Below are 27,969 nucleotides of genomic sequence, written 5' to 3'. Positions count from 1 at the left end.
ACAGAAAACTTAAATTTTAATGTTTTCCAGTGTATTGTCCTGGGGATGAAAGTTCCCAAATATGGTCAGATAAGACTGGAAAAGATACAACCTTCTTGGAGATTCACAATGAATATTATTAAAACCTCTGAGATGAAATGCATTTAATTTTTCTTAGTCTTGCCAAAGGTTAATTCCTATAAACCATGATTCCTATACCTTTCCCAGGTACACTTAAACATCTTCCTCATTTTCCGTTTATATGCTTTCTCTGTTCTCTACTTATGTATTCCACAATTGATTGACTCTATCAAATGTCATTCTATCTGTTTTAAATAACATGCAATGTATTATATTAATATTAAATTCCGGTCCTTTTATTAAAATAATATTAACTAGTAAAGTTATCAGACATCTACTCTACTATCCTATGAACTTATAAAAGTCTATACTTTGACAATTGCTCTGCACATATCATACCTATCTTCCTAAAGTTATTACAAGAATCAAATAAGAATAATTGCAAAGCATTTTTGAGAACTTTTAAATATTAAATACATGCAAATTGTTCTTAGCATTATTAAAAGCCATTACCTCACCAAGTCCAGTACTTACACCTATAAAACTTCATTTCTTACAATTTACCAGGTTTTCACTGTTTTTTGCTCTTCAAGTTTAAAAGTGTCAATGAAACAATTCAATTTATCTAAAAGTAATCTTCTAGCAGAGTTAATATTTTTTCCAAATGGGTTTTATCTAGACTACTGTGTTCAAATTCCTACTGTAAAACAACTAAATATGTGCTATTTTGCAGCGCTATAAAACACTCCATATTATGCCACAAAATCAGGAAGTAGGTGCCACAAAACTACAGAACACCTAGTGCATACACACACATACACACACACACACACACACACACACACACACACACACACACACACCTTGACCAATAACTTTTTTCATTTCCATAAAGTAAACATTACCTGTTCTGTGGACCATCACCAACTAAATATTCAACAATTCTATCCAGAGCACCTCGTTCTCGGGGGAGAATGGGTCTTGCTAAAGGTGGACCTGGAGGATGAAGACCTATCAAATAAATAAATAATATAAAATGTGTATGTATAACACACATGTAAAATTTAATTTTGTTAGCAAGAACTACCTTTGCTTAACAGACCTTTCAAAATATTTTAACAAAACAGAAAAATATTCTTATAAATCTCTATATAACATTGAAATTTTCATAAAAATATTGCACTATGAAAATGTATTTAATTATGTGCTATATCAGAACCATCACCATAATCAATTAGGAAATAAAACTATGTTTGGTTCTGTACAAACTAATTTTTTAAATGTCCTGACTCTTAAAAATCTATGTAATAATAAATTAGAGGACTTCTATTTCAGGCCATAATTGAGTAACAGGGGTCAGATTTACCTTCCCATCTAAAACAACTAAAAAACAAAAACTAAATAAAGTAACACTCTATTTAATAAGGGCACCGGGTATCAGGCAACGTAGGCTAAACAAGACATGGCCTACAAAACTGCCCCCAGTTTATTGCCTTGAGAGACTTTCCAGGCAGTGGCACAAGGAGGGTAAGCCCAGGTGAAATGTAGCAGTCTCCTAGAGTTGAGAAGACAGGGCCAGGACTCTGTGAGGGCCAAAGCAGCTCAAGTTCATAGGAAAGAATACCAAAGAGGAGAGAAAGCACAGAAAAAAACAAACAAGCAAACAAAAAACCAAACATCTGCAGAGGGTCTACCAGATTATTTAGCAAAGTACTGACTGGTACATGTGAGTACTTGTGAGTATGTGAGAAAACTACCTGAGGATCAAGAAAAAAAACACCCAAAAAGATGAATAAGATGAAAGTAAACAGTGTTCACACAGGGTCAGAAATATTACCTATTTCCATAAGTAAGAGTGGAAAACCTCCTAACACACAGGTCATTGGGTAAAGTAGTCGAAGAGTGTTACACAGTAATTAAAAAACAATCCAGCATTCAATAAGGTAAAATGCACAATGTCTGGAATCAGGTTAAAAATTACCAGAGACACAAATAAGCAGGAAAATACCACCCAAAAAACAAAAATCTACCAATATTAATACAGATATTACAGAAATGATTGAATTAGTAGATAAACATATCAAAACACTTATTGTGACAATATTTTATGTTTGAGAATCTAGAGGAAAGATTCAGCATGCTAAATAGAGACATGAAACACAAAAATAAAAACCCAAATTGAATTTCTACAGACAAAAACAATGACCAGGATGAAAAATCTACAGATGATGTGAACAGCAGTTTAGACATTGCACACGCAGGTGCACACATGCGCGCGCACACACACACACACACACACACACACACACACACACACACACAAATGGTGAACATGAAGACATAACAATAGAAAGCATGCAAAATGACACAGGAAAGACTAAATTTTTTTAAGTGAAAAGACTAAAATTTTTTTAAAGCAAGCTATAGAACAACCCAAGCAGCCTAATATATACATAATTGGAATCAGTAAAAGAGAGAAATAAAGGACAAGAAAAAATATTTAAAGAAATAATGCATATTGTCCAAATTTGACAAATGCTATAAACCCACAATCCAAAAATATCAACAAATAGCAAGTACAAGAAACATAATTTTGCACCAAGAGAGAACATGAGCAAATTGCTTAAAGTCAATGATAAAGAGAAAACTCTTAAAAGCAACCAGAAAAAGATACATTATGTAGAGAAATAGAGAAAATAATGACAGCAGACATCTCATCAGAAAAGAAGCAAACCAGATGATAATGAAACAATATCTTCAAGGTTCTGAAAGAAAAAACTGTCAAATGAAATTTGTATATCCAGTGTAAACATCTTTTTTAAATAAAGGCAAAATGAAGTCTTTTTCAGACAAAAAAACTGAAAGAATTCATTACTAGCAGAACTAAACTACAAGAAATGTTAAAAAGAAGTCCTTCGGGCAGAAGAAAAGTGACAGCAAATAAAAGCAAGATCTATACAGAGGAATAAAGAATTTGAAATAGTTACCATGTGAGTAAATATACTAGACTTTTAATTATTTAAATCAACTTAAAAGATAATTGACTGCATTGTATTAGGTACTACAAGTAATGGAGAAATTATTTAAAGTATATGGGACATGCTTAGGTTATATGCAAATACTATGTCATATTATATAAGGGACTTCAGCATTCATGGAAGTTAGTATCCACTGCAGAGTCCTGTAATCAATCCCCTATGAATATATGTTTTTGTCAAGTGAACAAAAAAAATTTACCAAGATGTGGCATTCTCATTCATCCAAAAAACCCAGGATTCAAAGAAAAACCAAAAGGGATATTACAACATTTTTTGAATTGAAATGAAAATGAAATGTTTTTTGAATGAACATGAAAATATAAAAATATATAAAATTCATGACAAGCAGCTAAAGCAGTACTTAGAGGAAAATTTATAACACTAAACATCTATATTACCAAAGAATGATAGATTTAAAATCCATAACCTCAGCTTCTACACTAACAAGTTAAAAAAGAGCAAACAAAACCACAAGTTGAATAAAAGAATAATAAAGATCAGAGAAAATTAATAAAATAGAAAATACATAACAGATAAAATGGGTTCTTTGAAAACATCAATTAATAAACCTTTAGTCAGACTAATTAGGAAGATACAAAATACTAACATCAGAAATGAGAAAAATGGTATGACTCCAGATTGTAAAGATATTTAAAGGACAATAAGGGAATATTATGAACAACTTATGCCAATAAATTCCACAAGTTGGATAAAATGAGTAAATTCCTTGAAAGACTACCAAACTACCAAAGCTCACTTAAGAAGATAAAAATGACCATTTGACCTGCTATAATTATGTCAAGAATTTTTGCTTCTATGCTCATGGGTGATAATAGTCTATAAGTTTTTTTTTTTTAATTAAAGAAATTTAATTTTTAGTTTTAAAAAAAAAAGACCTTTCCACAAAGAAAACACCAGTCCTAGATGCTTCATCTGGTAAATTCTACCAAGCATTAATATTAGGGAAGAAATAATACCAATTCTACACAAACTCATCCAGAAAATTGAAAAAGGAATACTTACTCATACCATAAGGCCTACACAACTCTGATACCAGACAAAAATATGACAGGAAAATAAATATTACAGACCAATATTAATGAACATTGACATAAACATTTTTAAGAAAATGCTGGTAAATATACATATAAAATAATGCTTCATGACCAAGTGAGATTTATTCTAGGAAAATAAGTTGGTCTAACATTTAAAAAATCAATGTAATGCACTATATGAACAAACATCAAAACAAAGAAAAAAACAAAACCCAATATAAACATCTCAATAGATGCAGAAATAGTATTTAACAATATCCATAATCTATTACTGATAAAAATCTTTAGCTAATTAAGAATAGAGGGGCACTTCAACCTAATAAAAAATATTTATAAAAACAAAAAACCCTAAGGCTAACATCTCACTGAATGGTGAAAGAATAATTGCTTTTTACCTAAGATCAACAAAAAGGCAAGGATGTCTACTTCTCACTTCTATTCAACACTGTACTGAAGGTTCTAACCAGTATATAAGAAAAATAAATAAAAGAAAGCCAGATTGAAAAGGGAGAAGTAGAATTTGTTTTTATTCATTCTCTGACAATGTGATTGTCTATTTAGAATATACTCTATAATCTGTAAAAAAGTAACTAGAAACAATAAATTAGTTTAACAAGGTTATAGGACAAAGATTAATATGCAGAAATCAATTGTACTTCTATATATACTATCAATGAACAGTTGGAAATAGTTAATAAAACAATATCATTTACAATAGCATCAAAAATAAATGTAAATTTATTGAATTAAATGTAAATTAAACAAAAAATGTGCAAAACCTATACACTGAACACTACAAAACACTGCTGAGAGAAATTAATTACCTAAATAAATGAAGAGATATACCGTGTTCATGTAATAAGTTAGAATATATCAGAAGAGACTAGTGAGGAATGGGGAGTGGAAGAATAACATAAAATTTAGTTAACAATTTTTATATTATATAAAAGCAATAACAACAAAAATAAAGAGTTACATATTCAAACTTTATGAACTGTAACTCTATGAACCCTGAAAACTGCAAGACAACTGTTTGCAGGAGATAATATGAACTGAGAAACAACACAGAACAAGGCACTGAGAAGAATGTGATGAATGAAATTAATAAAATGTGACGTTTGTCTTTGTAAAACTCAATAGAAGGAATCTAATAAGGTGAGCAGCAATGGAGGTTTACAAGGTAACCTCATAGAAGGTTTACATGGAGACCTCATAGAAGACTCTGAAACAAAATGGAACCCTGTTGGAACAAGCCTTGCAATATAAGCATACAAGGGTTTGAAAATGGCTGTGATAAAACTTTAAAGCATTCAGAATGGCTCCGTGACAGCAATACTATATTAATATTTTAAAGGAATAAAAAAAAAAAGAGATTTGCTTTGTGAACAATCACAAACTTAAAGAATATTACCATCCATCTAAGAAAGGACAACTGATGTCAAAATTATAGCTATTAACAGATGAAAGTTAGGTTCTGGAACAAGTTCTTAGTCTTACAAATCAAGTACATTTTTTAAGGTTTTATCAGGTAAGTCATTGGTTTACCTGTGCTAACATTCAAATCATTATCATCAAAAACTGAACTTGAATCCAGACATTGTCACCCCTGCTTATCAAATGTTCAACTTAAATAAGCAAACTAAATCAGATTTTGAAAGCATTTAAGCCAAGTTAACTCTTGTCAGAGTATTTTACTTGTATATATTTAAAGTGAACATATCCTCAAAAATAATCTGGATACATAAAACAACAGATATCATAAAAATATCTTAACCTCTTGTACATTAACTACTTTTAAAATAACATATCTTCATATTCATACTGTTGTTCACAATACAAACATCAAAAGCAATCATTGTAGGACTACTGGTCATTTTTATACAGCTTGGCAAATTATCAAGTACCTGCTGTTTATTAATTTTCAAACATATGGGAAGCTTGTGGTAATACACATTAAATTGATTCTCTTCCACAAATATGGTATAATGAAAAAATTAATTATTAATCTTCTCTATAATAAATCACTTAACTCACTCATATTTTTGGCAATGTACAACCTAAACACAGTCTTGCATACAGAAATTAATTTAAAACTTCAGTAAAACATGTTATATTTACATGATGATGAAATTTAGGTTATTGTTCCTTCTAAAGCCCTGTCCTTACATGTGCAATACAGTTTTATTACTATATAAATTCCTAAATTTTTACTTCTTTAAAATCAGTTAGATACACAAACGTATATAATTCATGCATTCTCACCAAAAAATGTTCTTTCATTAAACAGAAGTTAATTTACAATTCATAAGTATCTCAAATCAACCAGATAACAACTGAAAGACTGAAAGTAATTTTCAATCAATATAATCTCTCTCAATATCACAAAATACATAACTGCCTTAGGTGTTGTAGCCATAAGTCAAATTTAAAAGTATTTTTTAAGTAACTACTTTAAAAGTTATAGGATTTGTATACATTTGTAGCCAGCTTTCTTAATTTGTTAATAAAAAATCTTGCATCTAGTCTTCTAAAACTATGCTGCATTTTTTGAAGAAAAATAGAAAAAAATCTACTATCGTAAGTTACATTTTCATTTCTTAGTGATTTTACTACATGAATGCTGATTACATAGTATCAGCCAGTGCCTAGACTCAAAATTATTACAAATTATATATTAATAATTAGTCATGAAATAACAAAGTAATCTAAATTAGAATTAAATAGCCTGAAACAAAATAAATAATTTACGTTTGTATTTAACAGTCTGACATGAAAATCTACATAAAATAATGTGATATGCTAAAGCAGTGGACTTCCATGCTCCAGTCACACTCTAAAAGAAACCACAGACTGAAATAGTCTGTTACACTTCAGAATGGGATCTTCCCCTAGAGATCCACTATAGTGGAAATAGAGAATCCAAGAAAATACTAAAGTTGTATGCCTCAAAAAAAGAAAAAAATAATCAAGTCCACATTAATGAAAGTAATATTGTATACCACAATACAGGAATATTCTTCCTAAAATATGTTAAATGTCATATTTAAAAATATATGTTTCTGGGTTTAACAAAAAATGTGAATACATTCCAAAATGTTCTTTTCTATCCCCGTTTTATATAAATCTGGTGCCATTCTAAAGTTGAATATAAAAAGATATACTATATTGTTGACTACAAAATACGACAAAGTTTTATTGCCATTTAAACAAAGAAGCCATAACAGTTAAATGAGCTCAAGAAATAGGTTTCAGTATCACAAGGTGCCAGCTGTAAAGAGTTATGGCTAATTGAATATGGAACTCCTGCTTAATCAGATAACTGCTCTGCTATTTCCAAATGAAATGCTATTTCCATACCATCTGAAAACAGCCAGTTTTATTGGTAACCAGAGAAAACAATATAAACTGTAAATAACATTAAGTGCTCTGTTTACCCATTCCAGGCACCGAAGTAGCAGGGGATCCAAGATATCCTGGTAACACATTTGACGGTAGGGCTGGAGTAACAGTTCTTTCTGGGGGTCCACCGGGGGCTGAAGTGTCCTTTGGTGCTCCAGGAGATACTGGAACTTGTGGAGGAGAGCCCTGGTTAGGTCCTGCTGGTGTTGGAGAAAGGTTTCTTTGAGCTGCAGTTCGTTGACGAATCTCTGAGAATAATAAATATATGTCAGATTTAATTTCCAATACACCGTATTAGCCAATACCACATGACTTATATTTACTAAAATGTGGGTGCACCAAGACATTATAGGGTCAAAACTGCTTGTAATAAGAAATATATAAAATGTAATCTTAAAAACAGAGAACTCAGCCGGGCTGTGGCTCAGCCTGTAATCACGCACTTTGGGAGGCTAAGGTGAGTGGATTGCCTGAGCCCGCAATATCCCTACAATAAATTTAAAAATTAGCCGGGCATGGTAGCGTGCACCTGTAGTTCCGGCTGCTTGGAAGGCTGAGGCAGAAGAATCACCGGAGCCCAGTAGGTAGAGGCTGCGGTGGCCAGGAGCGTGCCACTGCACTTCAGTCTGGATGACAGAGTGAGACTCCAACTCAAAACAAACAAACAAACAAACAAACAAAAACAGAGAACTCCATTTCTGAACCTACAATTCAACTGCATATGTTTATACAAGACTTGATCTAAGTAAGGTTAATTGATACCACTTTTCAAAATAAATTCAATAAATGTTTCTTTACAGGAATCTTCCCCTTTTTTTGAGTCAGAGTCTCACTCTGTCACACAGGTTGGAGTGCAGTGGCATGCTCACAGCCACTGCAGCCTCGATCTGCTGGGCCTAAGCGATCTTTCTGCCTCAGCCTTCCAAGTAGCTGGAACTACAGGTGTATGCCACCACACCAGCTAATTTTTTGATTTATTGTAGAGACGCTATCTCGCCATGTTGCCCAGGCTGGTCTCGAACCCGTGTGCTCAGGCAATCTTCTCACCTCCTCCTCCAAAATGCTGGGATTACAGACATGAGCCACCACGCTCATAAAGAAAGTTTATCAGAATTAATGAAAACTTCAAACACCAGATGTGTTTTCCAAGATTAAAAAGTTGATAAATTTAAAAAATAAGAAAACTGTATTCTGAAATTATCAAAGTAAATAATCTGAAAAGTGATAGAGATGCTGAAAAAGTATTCTTTACCATTAGGTGCTATTCCTATATTCCTTATGGCATTGCTATCTTTTTGGAAAACTTATTTTGGCCCAAACATTCAATAGAGGAAAACTATTCCATATAAACAATGTTTCATCATAAATAGATCTTAGCTTGAGTTACAGAAATTACAAGATTCTCTATAACAGGGGTCGTCGGCAAATGTGCTAAATTCCAGGCTACTGCCTGCTCTTGTAGTTTTATAGTCCTGCTCTTTTGCTTATATATTTGGCTGTTTTAGAGGAGTTGAGTAGTTGCAACAGAGGCCATATGGCTCTGAAAGACATTTATTATATTTATTATCTGGCCTTTACAGAAAAAGTTACTCAACCGATACTCAACATAAAATTAAATTCTATCATTCCCCATTCTCACCAATATTTAACTTTATTTTACTTGAATGTCAGTGGTAAGATCTCAAATAAAAGAGCACTTATAACTTTTCAATTTTACATATTATGTTAAATTATCACAAATCCTGAATTAATGGACAGAAACCAAAGAAGTTATACTTAAATTGGCGTAAATAGTAAAAATACATACTTTAAAAGCAAAACACTTGGATTCGATTTGACAGTCAAAGATTTTCATGAAAATTCATTACAGTTGAACATATAACTCTAACATCAGATCTCATTTTACCACAATCTAGTCTACTAGCTAAGGATCCAGGTCCTGTAGTCAGAAAGGTTTGGTTGGAATCCTGGCTCTGACTATAGGACCTCAGATGGGTTACTTAACTTGGATAAGCCTCTTGTTATTTTATCTCTAATATTAGAATAATAATATTCTTAATTCATATAATTGTTATGAGTATTAAATAAGATAATGTCTATAAGTTGAGAGTTCTGAACTCTCATTTACTGAATACTTATTATTTTAGATAACAATGTTTTTGTGCAACAAAGTACTTTCAAATGCTTTAACCATAATTACTGGGATCAACTTATTTTCCACTGGTTTATAATTAACTCTCTAACCAGGTCACTGCAAGAATAAATAACAAGCACATCATCATTATATAAATGGAACCATCTTTATATTGTGCTACTTTCCAAGCAGTGTATATAGAAAATTTCAGTTATTACCTGAACTAATCATATCCTAACATCTCCTGCAAATTAGTTGGTCGTTTAATTATGTTTTACTATAAAGAACATCTTAATAGGAGACTATGCATTAGAAAGCTGTTAAATGCTGCAAAGGGTACTGAGATCAATAAAATAATATTAAGATTTGTTACTTTAAATTGCTAATTTTAAAAATAAGGTATCAAATACTGCAAATCATTTTTTAGCCAATTTTCAGGTAAAGCATAACTCAAAAAGTAGCATTTTCTTCCAGATAAATAAAAGTTTAGCATCTATTAGACTATATTAAAAGTAGCTGATATCCTTCTACTTCTTGAACAATAACTTGAGACTACTTCCTCTGAATGTACATTTCCCCTGTTAACCTTCCATCAGAGATTGGCTAAGGGGTACAAAAATACAGTTAAGATGGAGGGAATATGATCTAGTGTTTGATAGTACAGTAGGGTTGCTATAGTTAACAATAATATACTGTATCATTTAAAATAACTAGAAGAGAAAAACTAGAATTTTCCCAACATAAAGAAAAGATATATGTTTGAGGTGATGAATATTCCAATTAACCTGATTTGATCATTAAACTTTGTGTGCAAGTATCAAAATTCACATATACCCCAAAAATGTGTACAACTATTTTGCATCAATTAAAAAATAAAAGAAATAGATTCCAAATGAGATTTTTAACTACTTTATTACAGGAAACAAAAGAAAGAAAACAAAGTTTAAGACAAAGATAAAAACGCATAGTTGTGCAAAGCAGACACCCGAATTAAACAATCTTAGTTTAAGCTCCATCCTGTTTACTAAGTGTGCATGCAGCCTTTTCCAAGTTGATGACATCTCTCAGTTCAGTTTTCCCATGAGAATACTTACGTCTTATGGTTGATGTAAAGATTAAATGAGAAAATCAAGACAAAGACCTTACCCAGAGCACATGAAAAGTACTGAAGAGGCAATAGCTACTAACTGAAATAGTGCATATCTAATGGTTCCAGCAACTACAATAAATCAAAAACTAAACAACCTAGAATTTCTAAAGCAATTATTAATATTTGAAATAAAAAATATTAACTTACATGTTAAATGCTTTGCTAAAATTATTTGTGTACTAGATATTAATTTATACATTAACTGTTTCCCTAAAATTATTTGTGAACATGTTTAAATGTGTAAATTCACAATTTAAATAAAAACTTAAATGAATAACACTAGCTTGCTATTAAATAATTTGGGGATAAATGCCCTACAATACAAATAATCATCCCTTAATTTATCAGATTTTCTGATTCTTTTTATACTGCTAGAAATTTTTGTCTTTGTTCTGATATTAAGCTGGAGTGGGAAGAATACCAAACAATGGTTAAAAAGCTTAGATTTTCATCCTAGATGATACCGCTAGTTCCTTATGTGAACTAAAAACCCACTAGGCTTAAATTTCCTTAAAATGAGAGTGTTGGTAGAACTACAGAGGCAGTAATCACATTTGCTTTAGCACTGGTCAAAGGCTTTCTGAACTATGGTGCCCAGTCCTAAGACTTACTACAAAAAAAATTCAATAACTAGAATTTTAGTAATAGGGAGGAAATCTTTAAGACTATAAATGATTCATCATATACAGATGTGGAAACTTAAATTAAGGATGAATTTGGTATTTTATGATTGTGATTATTAGATGTACTATACTTAGGGCATGGGGATATATCTTCAGGAGAGTTTCTATTGTCTCCAGGTCTGTATTGTTAGCATTTATACAAACATAATTCCTTTAAATCAAAATAATAAAGATATCTCTTCCTTTTACTTTCAAATTTTTCTAAAGTCCATATTTGCTGTATTTTCTCTTCATATTCTACTCATACTAAGTTCCATCAAACTCAGCTTCTATCCAATTTATTTACTAAAACTGTTCTTTCAATAGGTTAATATCTTTTTTATTAACAAAAGTAACTCTGTAACCTCTTCCTTTCTCATAAAGGCAAAGCTTTTTGAAAAACAAACAAAAATTTCTCTAGATTTCTACTCAAGGAGGCTATTGTCCTCCTTTTTAGCTATCACAGTATTACTCACCATTGAAAGTATCATTGCTTTGGTCACCCAGAAACTTATAACACTACTACTGTTATCATTGCTATTCTTTATCAAATTCTTATTATTTGCTAGAAACTACACGAGGCATTTTACATGAGTTTACTGTCATCAAAAGTTATATCAATCCTTTGGAATAAAGTTTTCAAAGGAAGAACCAAAGATCAAAGATTAAATAACTTGCTAAAATTCTCACAGTAAAGTAAGAGATGGAGTCAGGATTCAAATTCTAGTTTGTACGACAAAAATGCCCATACTCTCTGTGTTACACAGCCTAAAAAATTCAATGGCCTCGTTTCAGTCTTCTACTTACTTGACCCTTTGCAGAACAGGACAGTAGGATGCCACCTTAAACTACACTTCTACTTTCTAGCTATCGGTCTAGTCTAGTTCTGCTTTTAACTCTAATCATCTTTCTATCTTTTTCCTGTGCTCCTCTTTCTTCCTTCACCCTTAAATGTTAATATTCCCTGAGGTTCTACCATAGGCCCTCTTGCTCTATTTTCTCACTGGACAGTTTCACTCAATCTCACAGTTTCAATAATAATTACCTATGCTTCTCAATTATTCCTAATCTGTACCTATAACCTCAATCTTTCTCCTGAAGTCCACATTAAATAATCAACTACCATGAATCTCATCACCTTGATGTAATTTCCACTCAAACAGATCCAAAAGCAAATTCATGGTATTCTACACAAACTAATATTCCAATTCTTATGTTTTTACCTTGCTTAATACATTAACACCTAAGCAGTTATACAAGCCAAAAACCTAGGTGATATCTTGATTCTTCCTCCTACCTCAAAATTTTCCAAACCTAATTGCCATCAAGTCCGGTCAATCTATTCCTGAATTATTTCATAAATCTCTTCTTTTTTCTTCAACTCTACTGTTATAACTTTATCTAGTGCAAGCTTTTATCTGTGAATTATGTTAGATGATATCCTAATTGATCTCCACATCTCAGCCTTGTTCTCTCCAACCCATCCTCCATAGCACCAAAAAAAGTATTCTTTCTAAAATGCTCGCTTGATTTGAAATTCAAAACCTCTAGTGGCTTTACATGCCATATATAAGTCTCAAACGCTAAAATGTTGCATACAAAGTCCTTCAGAATTTGATCCCTCCTTCACATGAATCCCACCTTCCTTTTTCAGGGATATGGCATTATTTGCAGTCTCTCAAGGTACCAAGTTGCTTCTCTCTTCCCGTCTTTGTACATGAAGCAAATCCTTTACCTGAAGAGTATTTTCCCAGCCCTGTCCTCATAGCAAATTATTATTAAAAGTTATAATGCATCGTAATTTGTGCCTAACTTCATTATGGTCCTTAGTATACTAAGACTGTTTATTTACACGTGAATACCCCTTTTCAACCAAAAGCTAATAGACAGGAACTCTAACTTTGCAGGCTCAGGATGTGGCATGGTAACTAACATAGAGTATGAGTTTAATAAAGGTCTGTGAAATGAATCCACTTGCCTCCTGCATTTCAATATTAAATTTCTAAATGCCTATTACCCAACTTAATGGTGTGACAAGCAGGATTATGCCTTCCCAAAGATGTCCAATCCTCATCCCCAGAACCTGTGAATATACTATGTTACATGTGCGGCAAATAAAGATTACAGATTGAATTAAAATTGCTAATTAGCCTGCCACACTGAGAATCTCAGCCTAACTTCAGGAAAACATACAAAAAAGCTATGTTCAAGCAGAAAATTTGCTAATAATAAATACCACTTGTCAGCCTTTAGTAAAATTTACTTTTTTATGGTTCTGCTTTTCAAATTAAGAATATATTTAGCTTTATATTTATTTATCTGAACATTTACTTTTTTCATCACTTTGATGATTTATTTCATGTCTGGTCTGACTTCCAGCAATGTCAACATTAAACAATCTGCACCTTGCAGTTCACCACAGTCCTGTTTAGTAAATTACTATTTTACAACATTTAAACAAAATACAGAAATTCTAAAATAAATGTTTCTTTTTATTCCTTCAATTCAACACATTTATTAAGCAACCAGCATGAATAAAACACTAAGATAAGCACCATTGAAGGGGATTCAGAGTTGCATATAAAGATGGCAAGCAATGACAAGAAAGACAAACTCACTACATCCTCTAATGCAAGCTAAGTGTTATATAAAGGGAGCCAACAAAGTACTATAGAGGGTCTAGGAGGCAGAGATAATGAGTTAGTTATCCAGATGGGATGCAAAGTGGGCTCATGGTAATTGTGGCATTTCATAAGAAGTGACTCCATTAGAAGTGACCCCATAGAGAAGTTCACATGTAGAAGAACCAACAGTCAACACCAACTTGCCAGCCATTTAAGCCATTTTGATAGGATATCCTCCAGCTCTAATAAAGTAGCGCCAACTGATGTTATGAAACAGAGATGAGTTATCTCCATCAAAGTCTGGCCAAACTGCAAATTCGTAAGCAAAATAAAAAATGAATGTTGTTGTAAGCCACTAAGTTCTGGGATGGTCTGTGACACATCGATAATTTAACAATATGTTTGATACTTAAGAACACCCAAAAAGTAAATTTATTATTTTCTAAGGCATTTTCCAGATTATTTTAATTAAATAAACATCCCCCCAAAATAGCAAAATATGAAGTATCATTCCACTTGGCATAAAGATTAAAAACAAAGATTTATTATTTCTACTTTAATTTTCCATATATGCCATGGAACACAAGTGAGTAAACTCTAAAATCTGCTTAAATAAGAAGTTATAATTCATTTACTAAAACTTGAATTTTTCTGCAAAAATAACTGATTTCCAATTTAGCTGTGGCAGGAGACAATTGACTTTTGTTAATTTCATTAGTAAAGGTACACAGAATGTATAGATGGTTTCCTTTAAAAAAAATAGGAGGATCTGTTAAGGATTTGTTTTTAGCTATCAGATGGCATCCTCCAATAAACTGATCACTGATCAACTCCCTACTTCAATCACTCACTCCTAAGGTCATAAGCTAGTCCTAAAACCTTGCCACTAACAATAACCAATCCCCTCTCCATTTAAGCAACCTATTCTCAAACCACATTTGCCTCCCCAGCTTACTTCTCCAACTCCAAGGGGATCTATAATTCATTAATTATTCATTATTAAGAGATTAGTAAACTTTCTTTTTGGTAAAGAGCTATACAGTAAACATTTTAGGCTTTACAGACCACACAAGGTCTCTGTTGCATATTCCTACTCTTCTTTGCTACTTTTTAGAATGTTTTAAAAATGTAAAACTATTCTAAGCTAAAGAGCCATAAAAAAGCTACAGGCTGCAGTTTGCAGATTCTTATATTAATACTACCAACACCTTTTGACTGTCCACCACCACCTCTCATGTCTTTATTTCCCCCAGGACCACCTTAAATTCCATAATCCATTGTTATAATCACTGTCCTACATACAATTTTACCTCCTGGTTCCTCTATCGTCTTAATTCATTAGGCAAAACCTCAACCTAGCCATCTGCCTACTCCATGCCTACACCCACGCAGGTGAACATAACTGGAAAACATACATACAACGATGCGTTAAATTCATGACTATTAATTTTAAGTGGGCTTTAAAAAATTAACATTAATGTTTTAAAACCACCTCCAATATTACTAACCAAGGTCTAAGCCACCATCCATGCTTTCCTGCTTGTTGCAGTGGCTTCCTAATTAGTCTCCCTGTTCCCACCTTTGCTCCCTCTGCAGCCTCAGTAGAGTAACCTTCTTTTTAAGATCTAATTTAGACCATGTCAATCCTCTGCTCAAAATAAAACAAAATTTTTTTGAAAACTGAAGTCTTTACAGTGGTCCACATTGGGCAAGGCCCTACCTGAGATGATCCCTTGCTACTTCTCTTGAGGCCTCTCTCACTACTCTCCCACTAGCTTAGTCTAGTCCAGTCCTTACTATTTCTAGAGTATTTCAGACATGCTCTTCATTCAGGGTCTCTGCACTTTACGGGTTCCTCTGTCTGGAATGTCCCCTCAGATATCTACATAGTTCACATTCTCATTTCTTTCATGTCTTTAATCAAATGTCACCTTATCAATAAGGTCTCCCGTACAACTCTATTTAAAACTTCAACCCGCTCTCACTCAAAGTACTCCCTATTCACCATACTGTCTTACTTTCCTCTAACACTAATTTAATATTTATCTTCCCTCTGACCTTCCAAATAAAGGAAGAAAAATGTTTTTTCTATTTTGTTTACTACTATATCTCCAGGGTCTAAAATATACCTGGCAGATAGCATATACTCAGTAAACATTTACTGAAAAAATAAATAATAGTGCATAAAAATCAAATTTAGTTTTTAATTAAAACATTAAAAAGAAATCTAATTTTTCACTACCCCCACATATCTAGATTCATTCTATAGAAGTTATTCAGGAATTTATAGTGTGACAAATTCCATTTGTCATATGAATCCAAACTTTATTATTGTATAATCTAATAAAAACATAAAGCCTTTCTATCTCTCAACACATAATTTCTACAAAACTAGAATAAATTCTAAGCATATAAGCTGCATAATTCTATTTAATGTGTATGGTTTACCCTAATTTTCTAAGATTAAGAACCCATTGATAAAAACTCCTTATAAAAAGGGTCAGGACAAAACTGTTAATGTCATCAAAAACAAAGTCTAAAAAATTGTCATAGTCAAAAGAAACCTAAGAAGATGGGACAACTAAATGTAATATTGTATCTGAATGGAACCCTAAAATAGAAAAAGATTTCAGGTAAAAAAAACTAAGGAAATCTGAATAAACTATGGACTCTAGTTAACAACTGTGTATCAAACTGTAACAAATGTACCATACATTGATAAAAGACGATAATAGAGAAACTCAGTACAAAAATATATGGGAATCTTTTCATTATCTTCATAATTTTTCTATACATTTAAATTGTTCTTTAAAAATAAGTCTATTAAAAGGGGTGGAAGGGGCAACTGGTTGTACGGATTAATTGTCCAGTAAACAAGATACTTCTTTTAGTGTTAAACCTAAGCAAATCAAAATTTATAACCAATCTCAGTACTGTATACATCATTAACAACTCAGCAATAAAAAAATAAAAGACAGAAATCTGCTACACATGAATCAAAGTTCTGATTCAGTAGCCACACTAGAGAGCGAGTAAAGCATCACAAGTAGATTAATTGTGGAGAGCAGCTTTTTCCAAAGGCTGCATGTCTACATACATATACCTTGTAGTACATTGTCTACCTTCTGTTGTTTAAGGCCAGAAACAGACTAAATTCCAAAAACATAATTAGAAAGACAGTAAGAGAAAGAAAGGGGGAGAGAGAGAGAGAAAACGAATGAACCGTGGTTCAGCAAAAAAATAAAGACTTGACTTCAAACTCATGGAAACATGGAACTTAAATAAAATTAATGACTAAGTCACGTATAAAAATGATAGGAAACTAAAAGATATTCAACAGGATTAAATTAAACAGTAAAACTAAAGTATAATTCTCAAAAAATTGAATAAAGTTGGGATGTAATTTAGAATTGTTTAAAACTTTAGAAAAAATTCCAAACAGTAATCAATCACTACACACTTGGAAGAGCAAGGAAATACTAGAATAGTATACCCTAGAAGACATAGTTTTTAAAGGAAAAAAAAATTGGTTATATGCTTTTTATGGTCAAAAACTCATTACATTCATCTCTTTAATCCCCATGTGTCTGCACGTAACAGTTATTCAATATATTTTTGAAATGAACAATTTATTTACAGCTAAATATTAATTCTCCCTAAAAAGAATATCCAAAAGCAGTGACACAAGTATCCAAAGCAGAGATACCAGTAATCATTTTTCTATCATTTCAACATGACATCAGAAGGAAAAAATGTATTTTGGTTTCAAAAGTTACAAATGAAAGATAAGTTTTAGATTCTTAAAATAACTTAAGTTGTCTAAATATTAATAAACATTAATAACAAAATGTAAGTAAAGGAGATTATAAGTCTGTTATTTTTTTAACAAGAGAACATACTTTTAAAAAGTAATGGCAATCATTTTCTGTAAAATATCACATTTTACATATACATTCACTAAGGCCCTTTTATTAATAGTCTTTTATTTTATTTTTCAATGTTTTCAATTACCAGTTTTACAATGGCATTGGCCTAAGTCACAAGTTACCTTAGTGAGTATGTTTAGTAAAAACACAAGATCTACTCTGTCAGCAAATTTCAAATATACAGTATAATATTATTCTCTTGTCATTTCATGCTATACATTAGATCTCTAGAAGTTAGTCACCTACACAACAGAAACTTTGCACATTTGACCACCAACTCCCCATTTTCTCTTCTTCCCCCAGTTCCTAGAAATAACCGCTTTACTCTCTGCTTCTATGAGATCGACATATAATACTTCATCTAAAAACATTTTTGAAAAATTAATACCAGTTATATAAAATGCTTTAGAGGCCAGGTTCAGTGGTTCAGCCTGTAATCCCAGTACTTTGGGAGGCCAAGGCGAGTAGATCGCCTGAGCCCGCAGGTTCAAGACCAGCCCAGGCAACTTGGTAAGGCCTCATCTCTACAATAAATCAAAAATAAACCAGGCGTGGTAGTGTGCGTCTATAGTTTCATCTACTCGGAGGCTGAGGCAGAAGATCACGGGAGCCCAGCAGGTCGACGCTGGGGTGGCCGTGAGCATGCCATTGCACTCCAGCCTGGGTGATGGAGTAAGACTCCAACTCAAAAAAAAAAAGAAATTATAGAAACCTGGTCTATAGACCAAAAAACTTTTTTTGTAATTGCTAGAAAGAAGTATAAATTGTAGAAAAATTTAAACTGATTATGAAAGTAGGAATTTCATTGCAAGTGTATATGACTACTTTATTTTATTCATATGTGAACTTTTACTTTTATCGGAAGAGCAGGCTTACAGAAAAAAGAACAAATTGATATTTCTATAAACCAAAATCCTTCTTATGGAAGATGTAGGGATGGGAGGGATTCTTTCCACATAGATCTGCCAATTAGAAAACTAAGACTATTATGACTTATTTAATATCCATGGCCCTTATGAATATTTATAAAAGAATTTCCTTTTCAAAGTTCTAAATGTCATCCTAACTTTATTTATAAACCAGGCTATAATTCTAAGCAGTTGCAAAAACTGAGATTAAATATTTAAAAATACTATATTCTACACTGCAATAAAAGTCTTACAAACTATATTATTAGATAGAAAAAGAACAAAGAAAAAAGTCATTGAAAACTCAAAAATATCTTTTGATTTGCCAATCTTGGAAATATTTTATGTAATCACTAGTTAAAATAATGACTTTTACAATTTTACATAATATTTAATGATGTAATAGTGATGACTTCACTAATAATATGGTATAAAAAAGAGTTAAGATTATTACATACAAGAAATTCAATTTTATTTTTTCTCATTTCTAAATTTATTCTATTCTTTTTTTTTTTTTTTTTTTGAGTTGGAGTCTCACTCTGTCGCCCAGACTGGAGTGCAGTGGCCGGGAGCGGCCACCGCAGCCTCGACCTGCTGGGCTCCGGCGATTCTTCCGCCTCAGCCTTCCAAGTAGCCAAAATTACAGGCATGCGCTACCACGCCCGGCTGATTTTTTGATTTATTGTAGAGATGAGGTCTCGCTGCCCAGGCGGGTCTCAAACCCGCAGGCTCAGGCAATCCACTCACCTCAGCCTCCCAAAGGTGCGGGATTACAGGCTGAGCCACCGAGCCTGGCTTATTCTATTCTTAAATAAAAGTTATTTTAAAAGAAACTTCAAATTTGAACTCTTCAATTATATGTCTCAAAAATAAAACATAAAAAGAGTTTTTATGATTTAAGAATTTTTGTAATAACATATTCCAGGAGATTATTATTTGAAGGGGGAAAAATTTTATAAAATATTGGTGAAATTACTTAAATCTTAAAAATGAAGCCAACTATGTATATAGTCTCAACATTTACGAGATCCTAACTTAAGATGTTTGCATAAAACCAAAATGAAAACGAAATTATGCCATCTATCCTAAGTCATATCCCAAATTACCAAATGCAAATTAACATAAAAGCATTCTACATAAGTTTTTACAAACCTCCAACACACTTTTGAACTCACTTGGGTAAATATGGATCTTTCCAACAGCAGCAGCAGTTTCTACAAAGTTATTTACCTTGTCCGGGTCTTGCAGTTACAGCTGCTCCAGCAGATGGCGGCTCAAACTCCTGTCAATTACAGTAATGTTATTACAGTGACCTATTACAATGTGCAATTTATAATAAAAAAAAATTAGTGCTTACAATGCCTTACCTTTGCTTTCTTTGAGTCTGGATCAAACCTTTCAAGAATTAATTTAGCTGTCTTATAAGTTTCTTTTTCCATGACTTCTTCAAGCTACAAATAAAAATTTTCATAAATTGGCACATTTTAAAGCACAAACCCTACTTATTTTAATAAATCCTATTCAAAAAGTATTCAAGTACAAGGCTTAAAATAAACAGTGCATAATATATCCAGATAGGATGAAAGACTTCCTACACTCAAATAATTAAAATCCAGATTTTAAAATGGCTTCTAACTTCTAATGTTACTTGTACTTAACAGCTTTACTGCAAGGAAATACCAAATATTGCTAATTGTTTACATATAATGAGGAGAATAATTACATGCACCAACTTCAATAATGGAATGTGCAAAAATCTATCAGCCATCATTATTGGAAGTTATTAGACATGACAAGCAAATGACAGGCAATTCCTCAGATTTATTTCCTCATAGTACTTAATGCTATTAATTTGAAGAAGGTCGTTAGCCAAGAGCTTTACAAAATAAAATCTCTGTGCCAATTAACTGCTGTCAGCATCGATTTTAGATTATTTATTAGCAGAAGCAATTAGCTTGCTGCAAATGCAGTGAAAACTCACTAACTGGGAGAACAGCCACAGACTTTGCTCAAATGACTTTTAAAAATAAAGTCCCTCACCTTTTTTTTTTTTTTAACTTAGACTCAAACAATTTTAGAGGAAAAAACTGAACATAGAATTAAGTAAAAATTTTATGGAGTTCCATGCTCATACTAGGGACTGTAATTAAAACATTTCATTATTATAGCATTTTATTTACAATGCACTCAAGTCATTTTATAGCTTAACACACGAGTTTAACTTAAAATATAACCACTAGTACAGTATCATTTTAGCAGTTATGGCCCAATATCAGAAAAAGTTGAACTTTAGTACAAGACAGTCATAGTTATGACAAATTACCTAATGTGTAGGATAAAATACTTTCGCAAAAATTGGAACAGAACCTTTTCCTTCTCAGTGACCACTGATAGCCACTTAGATTCATTAAATGTCATATTCATTCCAAAGGACATTTATTTTAAGATGCAACCCAGAGCACATTTACTAAGTTAAAAATATAGTTTAAAATATGCTGCCACGGTAGCAGTTAACAGATTCCTCATTAAACACTCAATTCAACATTTAAGAAGCTAGGTGCTTAGATGAATGATTTATTAACCTTGGCTTAGTGAAACTAAAACATGTTTCTAATTATTTCAAAATTACAACAAATTCTCAAAATAAGCAAGTTGACTTTTCTGAAATGTTTGTATTACCACTTTAGAGTTGGAAAAAACCTAGGGATGGGGGTGTAGAAAGGGCATGACGGGCTATATCCCCAAATTACATAATCTACATGAAATATCCCAAACCAAATCTGTGATCTCTACAAATTAGGCATTTGCCATTTTAGACCACTGTTTTTGCAATAAAACTTTATGTAATGATGAAAATGGTCTATATCAGCATAACGGTAGCCAGTAAGCCATATGTGATAAATGAGTACTTAAAATGTTGCTTGTGCAACCGATGAACTGAATTGGTAGTTTTATATCATTTTAAATACTGTAAATTTTAAAAACCACATGGGGATGGTAGCTACTGATTTGGACAGCACAGTTCTAAACTAAGACTACTGCTAGATTAAAAAGAAGGTTAGATAAAACTGTGATGTTTAAAACACGACACAAAACTCCAACCCAAAATGCTACTTTATCAAACAATTGCAATTCCCAGTAGATTCTTCAGCAAATTTGTATGGGTTGATGTTTTTATTTCTTTATCTTAAATAAAATCATTTTTTAAAGCACTATAAGACACAAGACTATTTCTCTTTTATTTTGCATTTACTTCTAACAAAACATTTTCCCATAATAACTTAATTAACACACATATCCATATACCATTTTAAGTGGATAACATGTTTTAAATAAAGAGACACTCTGACCAGGGAAAAAGACATGAACTTGAAACTTTGAAGTCAGAAAAGATTTGGGTTCAAAGCAAATTTCCATTCTTAGGAAGACGGTTAGTATGCTTGTTAGCCTCGGTTTCTCCTTTTGAAGGAGAGATATATTAATACTTTCTTCATAGCACTATTGTGCAATGTAAATAAAATAATGTAGGAGAAAGTCCACAACAGTACCTAAAACAATAATATAATTTTCAATAACACTTCAATTATTCAGAATGAGCCTGAACAAACTGTTTCAAATACTCAACATATTAATCTAAGGATGTGGAATGAGAAATAAGAATTTTGGGAATTTCCTAAATCATAAATGATTTTGTTTTTATAATATTTCATTTTAAATATATTTAAATATTTTAAATATAATTAGTGATATAACATAGAGTGAATAATTTTTTTGTAATATGGTTATATTAAGTTTCAGGGATTTACTTATCCAAAAAATAGAATAATAGCTTCATGGTTATTATGAATCAATATTATCACAAAATTATATATTTTTGTAACATATAAAAATTATTTCTACCTGACATAGCCATTTCATCAAGAAAACATTAAAAGGGAACACTAACATAAAATAAATGCCAAAAAAATTTAAATTTTAAAAGATTCGATAAATATTTAATACTGTAATTATCATTCTTTAAATAGAAATTGGAAACACACAAAGCATTAATTTCCTTATCCAATAGTCACTATTTGTTCATGACAAATATTTCAGATATAGAAATTTTCTTTCATTTTGCACTGACTTTGATCAAATTATTAAGAGTATTAGGCAGCAAGTTATACCATATAAACTTGTCCTTTTATCATGTTGAATATACTCTGTTTACCCTGATTTCGGGTTTGCTGTTGAAATTGATAATGCTTTTACTAATTCAGATTTTATATCACTTTCTGATTTCATACAGGATTATTCCACAATAATAGTTACATCTTTCTTTGTATTTTTTCTGTTGTTCTGTAGCCTAGAGTGAATATTCAAACACTGGAAAATGCCAGGGAATATAACTGGATAATATAAAAATGTGCCATTTGAAACTGCTAGGAAGGTTAATGGCCCTATAAAGAATCAAATGCTAAAATTGCCAATTTAAGAACTTCTTTTGCTTCCAAAACTTATTTAATGGAATATCATTCATAGAATTTGTACAAACTATACTTTATAAATTTATGTTATAGCATATGTTGAAACATATTAATATTTATTTGCAAGAATGACTTACTATTAATAAGAGAAAAGCACCCTTATAACATAGCCACAAAAACAAGACTATCTGATTAGATTGTACCACTTCTACATGCTTCTGTGCTATTCTCAGAAATGTCCACATTAACCTGTAGCTCAGCATGTTAGCATTTTTTGCTCTTGATTTCAACTGACATTAGTAGATTCCTTTAAACCAATAACACCTGTAGTTGACGGTTAAGATTTAATTCTCAGAAAACGATAACACTTGTCCCCATGTTCCCAATTTCTCACCTGATTTTTCTCAGGATTCAGAAAAACATAAATTTCCTGAGAAATGTCAGAAAGAAATTACCACATAAGAACACTATACTGAAAAAAAAGCACAGAATTTTCATAAAGCCACTTAAAGAGATTACCTTGACACACGCATTTTGATAGAGATTAATTTTGAACTGTTTCGAAGCAATGCTCATGAATGCAGAGAGATTATCTATTACACAGATTACTCAGTGATTTAAAAAACTAAAAGTTTTGTTTTAAAAGACCACAAAGTATTTGAGTGATGAAATGTACACATCCAGACTTGGGAGTTTTTTAGCAAACTAAAGAATCATTCCTAGCTTTATCTTAATAAGTAAATACATTAAGCTCTTAAGACTTAAAACAGTTAAGATGCCACTCATTTTTCTTAATAATTTAACTTTTTAATCAATTGATAACTCATATGCATCAATACAAATTAAAATTTTACAAATTTTAAATTGCATTACAAATCTACTCAGATTAAAAAGATGCATCCCTAAGGAAACCACCATTAATAAAGTATCAAGTAGTAAATATAACATATTAATTTTATTAATGAAAGAGAAGGGCTGGGACTTGAATAATTTTAGACTGATAGAAGTTATTTTTCCTGCAGTCATTTCAACAATAAAAGTATTTTTTAAATCATCAATGTAGCATTTAAACCTAAACATTAATGAACAAGATCAGTCTTAATTATGTTTAGCTTTTGATCAAAAGTAATATCCCTTCTTTTGCCTCTCACTGCTAGCATGATCATTAGTTAGCAATGTACTGCTTACTAATTCACTTTAACACTCATAGTTACAAAGTATAAGGCTTCTCAAACAGCAGCCTTTAAGGGCTTGAGCAGTAAAGACTTGCGACCAGTTCAAGTAGCAAACAGTATTATAACTGACAACTATCAGATCAATGCAAACTGTGTTCTCTCATTAATAGAATTAGAGCAAATTTACTTTTAGTCATATTCTTTAAAAACTGCCATTCTTAATTAGTCTTTAATGCTGATAACTCATGAACCACTTAAACATACAGAGCTATTGAACTCTGAACTTTCCCAAGTGTTGTCAGACTTAGATGGAACATCTTTTATGCAGTGATTCCTTCAAGGGCTATTAAAGTAGTAGTAAATAGCCTGGTTTGCCCTTTCACAGAATTTTCCAAGTCTGTTCTGTTACTCTACTGAGAGATTCTCCCAAATCACATGTTCTTCAAGATTTCGTTTTCTGTTCATGTGATGCCACTGATGTTGGGCTGCTCCTGATCACTTAGAAGTTTTTTTCTTTTGTATTCTTCTTTTTCTTTTCTACTTAAACCAATATTCCTCCATCTTGGTACAAGCAGAGCTTGGCTCTGATCACCACTACAACTTCTTTTTATCTCATCAGCAAACCAAACCAATAATATCACAACTTCAATATCACTGAGACCATCAGCATTTCCTCACTTTGAATTTCTGGCTGTCCCATAATAGCAGAAACATAGTAAGAAGATTGTCTTTGTTTCAATGTAATTTGTGCCAATGCAATTTTGATAAATACCTCACAGAACACGAAAGCAGCAAGTATCAAACAAAGCTAAGGAATCCTTTCAGAATTAAAATTACTTTCTTTTTAGGTACTTAAAACCCTCAAGACCAGTGTCTTTCATGATCAGTTCACAGAATAATTTTTAACATTAATCTTAAACTTCAGAATCTTTATTAGTTTCATACATCATTATTATTTGTTACATACCGTACTAAAATACATCGAACTGATCATTTGCACATGATTAAATTTCATTAAATAGGTTTTCAAGCAACATGATTAATACTATCAATAATTATCTTCACACTTCCAAAATAATCATATTAAAAAACCATAAGTAAATCTAGATCAAATACCAGGTTCAACTCACTTATTATAGACTGCTGTATATCAACCCCTCAGTACCTAGAATCCCTTTTCTCTTATTCTTTGTTTTGTTTTGTTTTGACTTGGAGTCTCACTCTGTCACCCAGACTGGAGTGCAGAGGCTGCTCCCGGCCACCGTAGCCTCGACCTGCTGGGCTCTGGCGATCCTTCCGCCTCAGCCTTCCAAGTAGCTGGAACTACAGGCGTGCGCTACCACGCCCAGCTAATTTTTTGATTTATTGTAGAGATGAAGTCTCACCAAGTTGCCCAGGCGGGTCTCAAACCCGTGGGCTCAGGCAATCCACTCACCTCAGCCTCCCAAAGGCAAGGGATTACAGGCTGCAGGCTGAGCCACCAAGCCTGGCTTTTTTTCTCTTATTCTTGACCCTCTTTCCCACTCATCCAAAGGATGCATTTAACTAGCCCCACAATAGACATTCACATGGTCAGTCACTGATAGAAAGTAGAAGACACTGATGAAAAAACTTCTCTCCCCCACTTTCGATAGTCTTTTCTTGTTGAATTTGTCTCTTTCAACCAGTCTTCTTGATTCCCTCTCCTGGCTGTATGCCGTCAAGAAAACCTGAGAACTGACATACATAGATATCTGGTCCTTTTTTGACTCTAATAAACAATCTGGTCACCCACCTTTTTACCCTCTCTGCTTCATTTAGTCCTCCAATATGATTCATTTACTTATTTCTCAGCTTCCAACTAACATACATTTTCAGAATCTCAAAAATCTATCTAAACTACTTTTTCCTGTCAATCATTATAACTAGCAAAAATATTTATAATTGAGCTTCATCATTAAAATGCTATCTAAAAGCATACTTGTTCCTTGGAGAGTCATTAGTTACAACATACAAACATTAATTATTCAGTTCTTAACTTATCAATTTTATATAATAACTTTAAATAAAAGTTAACTTACTATTTTTTTCTTCTGGGACTTTAAATCATCCAATGCTTCATCTAGAAAACAAGATTAAAATAAAAGATAAACCAAATATTAAGATACTTAGATATTAAAAGTCATGCCAAATGATATACATTAAGCAACTGCAAGAAAACGTTCTCATTTTGAGATTTCTCTAAATCTGAATTAATGTGTAGAAACAAAAATTACCTCAATCTTCACCTGCACATATTTCATATTTCTGCCTGTATTATGTTATAAGTCAATAAGAAAATAAATGCGCTTTTCAAAGCATAAGACACCCTTTCAATTTAAAAATATGCATGTGTTTTCAAATGTTTTCAGAAACATCACTTTATATAATTTCTCTTTCCTTTCAACACACTATATAAATTAATTTATAAAATTAATACCAAATCTATTTTTATACATTGGTAATAAAAAAATTCTGCTTATAAGGAAAGAAATACACAACATATTTTACTAAGTTAGTTAATTCTTAAGATACTGAGGAAATCTTTTGAAAATCTATATTATTACATCTAAGGAAGAAATACTAATAAAATGCTTTCAAAATTAAATATTTCTAAGATTTTCCTGCATATACAGATCAGCATGGTGGAACACAAAGAATCATTTCAGAGGACACCATTTATGAATGTCAATATCTGCTTCACAAATAGATTTAGGTTTCTAGTTTTTCCTCTAGAAATATTTAACTAATACAAATAGGAATACTATTTCATATGGAAAGAAAAAAGAATTATGACTTGATAATTAAGAATTATGACTTTATAAAATTAAACATTTTATAAAATGGAATTTAAATAATTGTTCTTAGTTTTGTATTAAACCTTTAAATAAAATTACCTTCTCACTGAAATTCCAAATAACAAACACCTGAATACACAACTAAAACTATATTATTTATGCAAAAATTCAAAGAAATACAAACATATAAAAATATCATTTTACTATGAACTTTTTGCAAAATATATTAAGTGATCTTTAATGTGAAAACAGACTTATTACTAAAAGAGGAGAAAAGCTGCTGGCATAGTTAGAGAGAATAGCAATTTTTAGTTGGATAAGACCAAACCATATATCTATACTTTAATCCAGGAGTCAACAAACTTTTTCTGTAAAGAGCTAGATAGTAAGTATTTTAGACTTTATGGGTCAAATGCCAAAATCAAGTCTATAGTTTTAAAGCAAAAGAAAAAAAATTTCCACAAACCTTTTACATGAAAAATTTAAATACAGATTGAATATCCCTTATCTGACATGTTTGGGACCAGAAGCTTTGGATTTTTTTTTTTTTTTTTTT

General features: G+C 31.8%; 1 protein-coding gene across 3 annotated transcripts in view; it reads right to left on the bottom strand.

Annotated features, from left to right (window-relative positions):
- LNPK (lunapark, ER junction formation factor) overlaps window positions 1-27,969 on the bottom strand; it is a 71,018-nt gene that overhangs the window by 10,775 nt on the left and 32,274 nt on the right. For all 3 annotated transcript variants that reach the window (XM_008050417.1, XM_008050418.1, XM_021708749.1), the window contains 5 exons: window positions 26,658-26,698; window positions 20,324-20,407; window positions 20,187-20,238; window positions 7,588-7,800; window positions 966-1,071 (listed from right to left, as the gene is read on the bottom strand). In XM_008050417.1, coding sequence (XP_008048608.1) covers window positions 966-1,071; window positions 7,588-7,800; window positions 20,187-20,238; window positions 20,324-20,407; window positions 26,658-26,698 — 496 coding nt within the window. The remainder of the gene's footprint in view (window positions 1-965; window positions 1,072-7,587; window positions 7,801-20,186; window positions 20,239-20,323; window positions 20,408-26,657; window positions 26,699-27,969) is intronic.

The sequence above is a fragment of the Carlito syrichta genome, unplaced genomic scaffold (genome assembly GCF_000164805.1).
Source record: "Carlito syrichta isolate Samal-C Ts95f unplaced genomic scaffold, Tarsius_syrichta-2.0.1 Scaffold145349, whole genome shotgun sequence".
Lineage (NCBI taxonomy): Eukaryota > Metazoa > Chordata > Mammalia > Primates > Tarsiidae > Carlito > Carlito syrichta.
This window is presented reverse-complemented; position numbering and strand designations above follow the sequence as displayed.